Below are 9,993 nucleotides of genomic sequence, written 5' to 3'. Positions count from 1 at the left end.
TGAGAAGTATTGATGAAGGTGTCCGGATATTGGTACCGTCCGGATTGTGATTCATCACGGTACAGCTCGGCGACTGATCGTCAGCCCTACTGATTTTTGCGAACGAAGTGGAAATAACAAACACAAAAAAAAAAAAAAAAAAAAAAAAAAAAAAAAAAAAAAAGGGGTAAAACCCACAACGAAAGACGAATTATTAATCAATAAAGGATGTGATATTACATTTGTTAACATAAAGATTAACAAAGAAAGTTTTACAAAAATATTAGTATATTATCAAAAAAAAAAAAAAATTATTATTACGTACATAATATTTAAGTCTATTACATAAAAATGTCTCTCAATGAATAAATGTCTACGTCTAATGGCCTATGATCCCTGACCAGAATTGGTCAGGCTTTTTGCAAACAAAAAAAAAAAAAAAAAAAAAAAAAAAAAAAAAAAATCAGCCAATATCAAAATATTTTCTTTTCTCCTCGATTACAGGAGCATTTTTCTTCTCGTTAACCTATTCTGGTTAACGAATGGTGGATTCATTTTAGAGGAACAACACGAGCCGTTGATAAGAATGGGCACATACGTGTTGAAGGTAAGATTCCCGGTATTAGGATTAGAAGAAGGAGGGAAGGCCTTATTAAAATCTAAGGCAGATTATAATTATACTTGTGTATTATTACAAAAAAATAATAAAAAATACACATTGTAATGTCATGCTGAGTGATTTAGAAATGGCATTCAACAAAAGCATGGATATGAATAAGTTCATAAAAGAATTTTTTCCATCCCGAAGAACTCGTGGTTTTATAACAGCCATTGGAGGTATGGATTCTGATGATAGAATTCGGGTGGATATAAATCTGGACAAATTAAGAAGGAACGAGGAATCCTTGGTCTTATCACTAGATCATCAAACTGCGACAATTGATGCTATGTACAAATTTGTAGACAGCTCAATGTTGCATATAGATGATAAGATGAAAAACGTGATGAATACGTTCAACACATTAGGGAAACTGGTCCAAGACGACTTAAGTTTCGCTAGTACATATAAAAAGGCACTACAACTTGAGTCGGAATTAATTGAAATTGGATTTAGAATTCAATCTTTAATAAATGACTTAAATAAACAACAGAATATTATACTACAAGTCTTGCTTAATAAAGACAATAGTATAACATGGTTTATTCAATTACTAGAGCCAGCAATTTTGTTGCAAATATTAAAAGAGGCTGAAAGTAAGATCAAAGGGGGCCTCGAATTTCCAAGAAGACAAAATAGCGGAATATTGTCAGAGATTTTGAGAATAACGGATGTATCCTTTAAAACGGAGAACAACCAAATGTTGTCAATTGACCTGAAGATACCGTTAGTTTCAAAGAGGAAATTCAAAGCATTTAAGGGAAGTTTTATTCCACAAATAAATGGAACTATTATCATGACCATTAATTTGGATCGGAATATAATAATTGAGGAAATTGATAACTATTGGGGATTCCTATTAACGGAAACTCAATACGAAAACTGCAAAATATACATGAATTTTAGAATTTGTGAATTAAAACTGAAGGAGGAAAATTTAACTTCAGAAAACGAGTGCCTATTGAATCTCAGATTCAGAAATTCAACAGAAAATTGTAAGATTAAACTTCTGAGAGTCAATCACGACGCTTGGTTTGAAACCGAGGAGTCAAATGTTTGGGAGTATGTAACCCCACAAGAAGTTGAAGTAAATATTTTCCATGGAGAAAATAAAACAAAATTGATTGTTAGGGGTACAGGTCGAATGAGGCTAACCCCAAACATGAGGATTCAAACAAATAACACAAAAATTTGGTATTCAGATACTACAGTATCGGATAACAAAGCATTAGTAAACACAATGAACTACAAAATAATGAATTTTACGTGGGAAGAAAGTACAATGCATTTGATCCCAACATTGAGTGGAAATTTCTCTAAAGTTTCATTCTATGATCGAAAGAAGCTTTTTGATTTAGGAATCGATGTTGAAGTTCTCAAAAAGCAAAGACCCTTCCTAGAAAATTTAATTTATTCTCCACTTTCATCAGGCTGGACTATAGCTAGTATAGGGACTGGAGCAATAATTATGTTGGCAACGTTGATAGTACTTTTTATTTGTTGCTTTAAAGGGCAGATTTCTTGCCCACAAAACAAAAAGTACGTCTCTTCATATTCCAAGGAAAGGAAGTCGAAACCTTTTAAACAAAGGAATCCAAAGGTTTCAATTCTGAAAAAACCTCGTTCATCACCTCCAAAGATACCGTTGAGAGGACAAAAGATTACCCATTTAGGGCCATTGATCGACCCACGGGAACCGAATTCAGACGCTGAGATGCTTAAAAGGAGGAAAGATATTTTCGCCAATCCAAATTTAGAACATAATGGAGAAATCATGCTCATGCGTGAATTAAATCCACAAGCGAATTTACCAGCAATTCAAAAATTAGAAGAAGAATATATGGAACCAGATATATTTCAAACCTCAACAGGAATAACAAATGAAAGCGATATCCAGGGGATATCAGAAAATAAGACAATTATAAAAACACAAACTAGAAGACCACCAGTCAGAATTCGGTGGTAGAAAAAGTTGATACAGAGCGACAACCTACAGCTAATTATAACATAATGCGTTCGCCAATAACAACAAAAAAGCATTTGAATGAACCGAAGAGCTGGAAATCCAGGATAAGTAAATGTCTTGTCAAAGATTGTCAAAAATGTCTGCACGTAATAATGTCAAATAGATGAGCACTATAAAAGAATTAAAAGGGGAAGAGGAAACATACCTCCCATAAATAACGCGAAAGAGTAAAACTTTGATTAATTAAATCGGAAGAGACCCCACATTATTTGAAAGAAGGGCCTTTCAAATGAAAATAGAAGAAATGAAATATTGACCTAGAGCGGATAAAAGTTTCCCTCGTTACAATCAGTATCCCATGGGAAATGTTAAATGAGATCGTATTTACCGTTCGACAATAGTAAAATTGAACATTGTCGATAAACTGAATTTTTTTTTTTTACGATTTTTTATGTTTGAATGGATAGTGAATTATTGGACAAGGGAACACTACCTAGAATGACTGTGATTTGAATGAAATAACAAGGGAGTAGTGACCCAGAATGGTAGTTATTGAGTATACGAATTGTTAATTATATTATATACAGCAATGTATTAAGAATTTATTTTACTCATTTCTTTTTGCAGACAGAGCAAATGAGATACGAACAGGCCTATAGCCTAGGAAATTGAGGTAAATATATATAGAAAAAAAAAATAAGAATTTAAATCCTGTTTGTAGTAGTCAACAAATACTTTTGACACTACGTAAAATGTATGCCAAGAAACATTTAAACAAACGAAGAGGACTAAAACATAGGGTAACGCCTCAAATTACAAATATGGAAAGACCGAAAAGACACGAAAATTATGAGATACCACAAAGATTAAAAATTTTGTTGGAAAGACCAACAGTATCTCTGGAAGAACAGATAAGACATTCCTGGAATAAGGAAGACTGTTCTGAAAACATATTTGTAGAAACTAATGGTCTCACAGCCCATCGAACTTATGCAAGAAACAATACTGATTGCATAAGAGGTAAAGTTGGGTTCACAAAAGGTCTCCATGTATGGGAAATAACATGGCCTAGTGAACAGAGGGGGACACATGCATACGTTGGAATAGCAACGTCTGATGCAACCCTACAATGCATGGGTTATCAAAGTCTATTAGGACTAGATAGCAATTCTTGGGGCTTTGACATAAACAGGGGCATGACGCTTCATGATTCAATCATTGACACGTACCCGAAAAAACAAAATGGTAGAGAACGAAAATCTTTTGAAAAATTCAAAATAAAGTTCGAGACTATTAAAGTGATACTGGATATGGATAAAGGCACACTGAGCTTTTTAGCCAATGGCCAATACTTTGGAGAAGCCTTCGAGGGTCTCCAAAATAAGACACTATACCCAATAATTTCAACAGTTTGGGGCAGAAGTGAGGTAAAAATGGAATATTTAGGTGGTTTAGAGTCTAAACCAATTACCTTACAGGAATTGTGCAAATACACAATCTGTAAAGGAATGTGTTCAATACATTTCAAAGAAAATGTCAAACTTTTCCAATTACCAAAGTCAATAGAGAACTATTTGTGCCTTCAAGGAAAGGACTTTTGGAAAAGGAGTCTGAACACAGACAGAAAACATGAATGCACAAATTATTGTGTCACAAATAACACGATTGGGCTCCGAGTAAAAGACGTGTGAAAAAAAAAAAAATTATGGATTTACACACATCTGTCAGCATATTTTTTTTTAGATATATAACTATGTAGTATGATAGAGTTTAATTTTAATAGTATATAATTATTTTTGGGATTATTCTACATTTTATTATACAATTATTTAATAGAAAACAAAATGAGTATATTTACAGATTAATCCTGCCTAAAACCTCAAATCAGGGGGGGTTTTAGGTCAACAGCAATTTACCAGGCGATCCACAGAAGACGAGAAGGAAGATAAACCAGAATGGTGAATAGAAGGAAGGTAAAACAGAATGATGGTATGGTGAGTGTAGATTGCTGCTATACGGTAATGCAAGTGTAATTTTGGGTTATCCTTTTCGGTATTAAATACTTGCATTGCTGTAGACCTGTTTTTTTTTTTTCCTTTCATATTTCCAATATTTTTACTTTTAATTTGGTATAAGATTTTTTGGCTTAATTATTGACAAGAGGGGTGAATTATCATGAATTCTCAAAATTATATATTTGTGAGAAAAATATTTTTCTTGACTCTATATTTTGAGTAAGAAAATGGAAATATTAAAATTAAAATTGTTTTCATTATTAATAAATATTAAAGACATATATGCTTAAATGGGAAAACATGAAAAAGGTATCAAATTGGGAAGAAGTTGACAATAGGAGAGAGTAAAAAAAAAAAAAAAAAAAAAAAAAAAAAAAAAAAAAAAAAAAAAATTATTATAATATAAATAAAATACACTAAAATTAAAAGTAAAGTAACATACAATTTAAAATATTCAGAGCGTAAAGATAGGGATATAAAGTTAGGAACTAAGACTAGGGTCAGACAGTAGGAGAACGATAAAAGGATCAGTACTCACCGAACGGACGGCGGAGATAAAAGACGGATGGAGAGAGATGAATCTAGAACGGATTCAGTAAATATATATTTGACTGAATCAGAAATTAATATAGCAGTTGAATAAAACGGAAGAGAAAAGCAGTCTTTCATCATCAATCAAGAAAGATGTTTAAGGAGATAAGACTATTCTATCAGCTAGGAGAAGCCGGATAAGTCATTATATACACACACTTTACACCACTTGCAATGGGATAGACCTGAAGAGCAGGATCGATGAAAACGGGTTTATGTCTTCAGGGAACAGGAAGAATCCCAAATTTATCGGCAGGATTATAAGTGTAGAGAAACACCAGATCAAGTCTTAGGACTACGTGCAACAAATGATCGGTGTTATATCCGAGCATAAAGATTAAAAGCTGTAACATCTAGGATATATCTCAACAGAATTCAGGACTTAGGTCAACCAAGAAAGATCCTGAAACAACAAATATTCTTCGTGTTAATGGGACGGATAATACCAAGGAAGGAGGATAGACAGGAGTGGATAGAGGAGCGAACGAAAGGGGGCGGACGGCTCTCAGGAAAGGAGAAGGAGAAGGAGTACGGAATAGTATGGATAGAACAGTAGTAGCTAGGGAATAGAGTAGTAGGGTACAGAGGCAAAAGATCTTTCATTTCCAAATTATCCAAAAATCAGGTTCCTTCAAATTTTTTTTTTTGTAACCCATGCCAAATACTTTCATCATGTTTTTAATGAATTGCATTAATTAAAAACTCGATCAGTGGGGGTTTTATGAGCCGACCTGATTTTAGGCGGTTACAATTAATTTCCATTCTCTTCCAAAGAAGGATTAAGAAAAATCCTAAATGGAAAAAACATCTTTGGAAAAACTTGTCATTAATATGCATGGACAAGATGATGAAATCATTTCTCTTGTCAATTTGTTTCAACATCGCAAGTGTTGAAACTTGAAATTCCATCCACCACTCATGTTATGAAAATATGAAAAGTGGATCATAATCAAAGAAGGTATTGTTTTGATTATGGAGGCAAAAACAATACCTCAGTTATTAAATCGAACGCAAGTTCGAATGTTTTAAGTTTATATTTACAGCAAAAAACTCCAATTCGCGGATGTTTAATCAAAACATGCAACCGAGCGGATTTACGAAAAAGTCAACAACGATTGCATCAGCCGTGCACGGGCACGTTCGCGAGGAAAGAGACGGAAGAGCGGCCCGCTCTCGTGAGAAGACGACGCCGCGGGAAAATTCGGAGTGACCGGAGTAGCGGCGAATACTTAAGCTGGGACTTCAAGGAAGTCAGAGGTCGTTATAGTGATACCCCTCGTGAGGCAGGTGCCTACGTCGTTATAGATAGTCCGCGGTTCGTTTAGGTGTTAACTCTTAAGTTTTATTCCGCGAGGCAGAAGTGATGCCCGTTGTTTAAGTTTCGGTTTAGTGTTTAAGTGATTTAATATTTTTTCAACTTAACTGATAGATTAAAAGTAATTAAAATCGAGCAGATGTAGTGCAGTTAATCAAAGGACATATCACATCCAGCAGTAATAGTGTCTAACCACTCGGTACGTATTCCGCTTCAAACATGCTTTTTTCAAGGCAAATAAAAAAATAATTGAAGGTTAATAGTTTTCTGGCATCAACACAAGCAGACATTCTGTGCGGGATGCAATCAAATTCTGTTGTAGTTGTCTAATTTTCACTTTATTTAGTAAACCCCCCACTGTAGGGGCAGCGCAAAGGCTGCGATCAGCATAACCGACATTGAATAATAAACTGCCCTGTTAGTACGCATTCACAAAAGCAGTTAGTTCGACTATGCAGTGCTAATATGTAGTCGATTCAATCAATCAGCATAAACAGAATTTCGTCGTCTCCCAGCTGCCAAGTTGCAACATGATGCTACACGCAACAGCGAGCAAACGAAATCGCTTGATGTTACAAACCGCAATAAGATACGGGTTAAAACCGTTGCGTGTGTGAGAGCACCATCGGTGTTTATTCGCTGGATACACTCTACTGTCTACTGAACGCAATAATCTGCTTACATGCGACATGGGGACGGGAACATTTTCTTCAACCAAGCTGCACAACACGACACAAAACATGTTATTTTGTTGCTTCAATGAGAGTGCTATCGGTCCGGCTCGACAGAATGTTCACAAGAAATCATTTTTGTGCATCCGTGCTACGAAACTGAGGAAAAACTTTAGAAACTGAAAAAAGAGGTGGAGCTTATCAAATGATCGCTCTGAACCAGAATGAAGTCACACATATTTTTCAAGTTATATCATTCCACCACGTACGTAAAATAATTCATTCCTATTTTCATCCCTATATAAGAGCCTGTTTTAGTCGAAGCCGCTCATAGTAGTTCTGAACAGCGACGACAGCAGTCCTCCCTTAGCAGCAGCGGGAGCGAGCAGTGGGTACTATCGATAGCGAATAGCGGCCACAACTGTGGCATGGCTGCGAATAAGCGTAGCAGTTTCAGCTGATCTCACCAACGATAGCAGCAGGGCCAGCAGATGCAGGTGCACCAATGGCGGCCACAACTGTGGCATGGCTACGGATAGCGTTGCAGTTGCTCAGCAGTTGGGCCAGCGTATAGCGGCCACAACTGTGGCATGGCTATGCATAGCGTAGCTGTTGCAGCGGGTATATCAGCATCGATAGTAGCAGGGTCAGCTGATGCAACGACACTCCCTTCACTAAAATGCTGTTTCAGTATGGTAGCGGGAAGCATCAGCAGCAGGCTTGCATGAAGTGAATACATCAGCCAGCAACTTTCTTTAAGGTCTCTGCCATAGTAGACGCGAAAAGCGGCGCGAACCGATTCGCTCGGCCGTAGGTTGATGTACAGCTCTACTGATGGCTGTACATTAACCTACAGCTGAGCGAATCGGTTCGCGTCGCTTTTCGTGTCTATTATGGCAGAGGCCTAATGGGAAAGTTGTATCAGTTTGTTCAGAAGAATATTATTGTCGGTAATATTACAGAGATGCGATTGCGTAAATCCGATTTGAATTGAACAATTGTTCTTTTGAGAACAAATCACACACTTATTTGAAGAGTTAATAGCTTTTGGTACCAATAGCAGTATAGTGACAGCCTTAGCGGTAGATGCAGATGCAGCCGGTACTTCCCTGAGGCCGATGTAAAGGTGAATGGGAGCAGCACGGCGAAACAGTTCGGGTTATGCTTAGACGCGCGTCATTTTTCGTTGTTGATATTCCCCACATGAAACGACGCGCTTTCGTATGATAGCGGTGGTATTAGCGGTAGATACATTTGCCAATACTTCCTCCAGTAAAGCCGTGTCTAGTTTTCAATGTGGAAACACCTTTCTCATTGTGTTGACCGTGCGCCTTAGTCCTCACTATCAAGGTAACACAGAGATGTAAGATAAACACTACATCCTATGATAAATTGAACAATTGTCCTTATAAGGACAACAAATGAATTAATGAAGATTTAATTTTGAATTAGAATACTTCTCTCAGGAAGTTCGGCTACATAGGGATGTAAAATGAACATCTAAAACTGAAAAAAGTGAGAAAAATTTCAAATGCTAATAAATCGGTTAGTTTTCGATGGATTTCCTTCGTTTTTGCAGCAATCGATTAGAAAATCTTCTAAGATTCCTACCAAATGCATGAAATTGCAATTTTATCATTCGAACTATTGTACTATTGAAAACTCTTAAGCCTTGTCAAAACACAAAATTCGACCTCTGATTGGTCGTTAAACCGCGCTTTCCCAAGCACGGTCGGCAGAGTTATGGACCTAGTAAATTGGGAATGCATCATTTGGCCTATATAAGAGTTTCATCAGATAATAAACAAACATTTCATCGGATATTTAATTGAACAACTGAAATTTGAAGAACACAAATGATTATTTGAAGAGTTAATATTTTCTCGTTTTGCGCTATAATCCAAAGTTAATTATCTACATCTACATGCATACTCTGACTATTATTACGTGTTTGCGTCGCTTAGTGTTTGGCTACGGTCATGCAGAACGCAAATAACGGCGCGATGCGATTCGGCAAGACGAAATCTGTTGAAATGTATAGCTCTACTGCGCCTTAAAAAGAGCTGTACATTTCACCACGGTAAGGCGAATCGCATCGCGCCGGCATTCGCGTTCTGCATAACCGTAGCCTTTGTTCCGTTCCCGTTTAATGATGTCGTATTAAATGTGCATATTACAATTCGGCAGCACTTCAAATTCTCATTTGCACAAAATTTAAAAATATCCAATGAACTTCATTCAAAATATCAGACAAAAAGAAATTACAATACTGCCAATGAACGGTCAACGTTTATTTACTAGAAAAAATGACTGACACGCAAGCAGCCAGGTTATCTTTCTTGTAAAAGTATTCTACTTCAACCTTGCGGTCGTGGCTTTGCATACAACCTTCTTGTGATTTTATTTTTGTTGCAAGGGCTATTTATACAGATTTGAACATGTTTTATATATGAAAATAACGAGAATCAGAAAACGGCTTATATTCAAATTCCGAACACTAATCACTAAGAAATAGAAAGGCAAACCGTCTCAACACTGACTGTCACTTTTTTCAACGCCTGTTGATTCCCTGGAAGTGGTCCTACAGTAAAGAACTACACACATTGGCGTCGACTTTGAGGGGCAAAAAGTGCCTTTCCCCCCCAAAGTTGGCGCCTATGGTTACACATCATTGGGTAAAGAACATTAACGGAACAAAATGGTATATAATAATCATATTTTTGATTACACAAACAATAATAATTCGATTTTTATTCCATTTCAAACTTCTTCCCAAGGTGCGGAAAGGAGCTTTCCAG

The 9,993-nt window shown here is 36.3% G+C and overlaps 2 protein-coding genes across 3 annotated transcripts; both read left to right on the top strand.

Annotated features, from left to right (window-relative positions):
• The first annotated feature begins 457 nt into the window (after nt 1-457).
• On the top strand, nt 458-4,957 carry LOC129732471 (uncharacterized). Of its 2 annotated transcripts, none has more exons than XM_055693378.1 (2): nt 458-3,276; nt 4,464-4,957. In XM_055693378.1, the coding sequence occupies exon 1, from the start codon at nt 708-710 to the stop codon at nt 2,601-2,603; it is 1,896 nt and encodes a 631-aa protein (XP_055549353.1). In that variant the 5' UTR covers nt 458-707; the 3' UTR covers nt 2,604-3,276; nt 4,464-4,957. The 2 variants fall into 2 exon arrangements, with proteins under 2 accessions (XP_055549353.1, XP_055549352.1); XM_055693377.1 differs by having other exon boundaries at nt 4,440-4,957.
• On the top strand, nt 479-4,317 carry LOC129732472 (protein gustavus-like). Its single transcript, XM_055693380.1, has 2 exons — nt 479-586; nt 3,231-4,317. The coding sequence occupies exon 2, from the start codon at nt 3,356-3,358 to the stop codon at nt 4,292-4,294; it is 939 nt and encodes a 312-aa protein (XP_055549355.1). The 5' UTR covers nt 479-586; nt 3,231-3,355; the 3' UTR covers nt 4,295-4,317.
• Nucleotides 4,958-9,993: the final 5,036 nt, after the last annotated feature.

Source organism: Wyeomyia smithii, chromosome 3 (assembly GCF_029784165.1).
Source record: "Wyeomyia smithii strain HCP4-BCI-WySm-NY-G18 chromosome 3, ASM2978416v1, whole genome shotgun sequence".
In the NCBI taxonomy this organism is placed as follows: Eukaryota; Metazoa; Arthropoda; class Insecta; order Diptera; family Culicidae; genus Wyeomyia; species Wyeomyia smithii.
This window is presented reverse-complemented; position numbering and strand designations above follow the sequence as displayed.

Excerpts from the sequence above, each read along its gene's own strand:
- LOC129732471 (XM_055693378.1), top strand. The coding sequence starts at position 708 with ATGCTGAGTGATTTAGAAATGGCATTCAACAAAAGCATGGATATGAAT.
- LOC129732472 (XM_055693380.1), top strand. The coding sequence starts at position 3,356 with ATGTATGCCAAGAAACATTTAAACAAACGAAGAGGACTAAAACATAGG.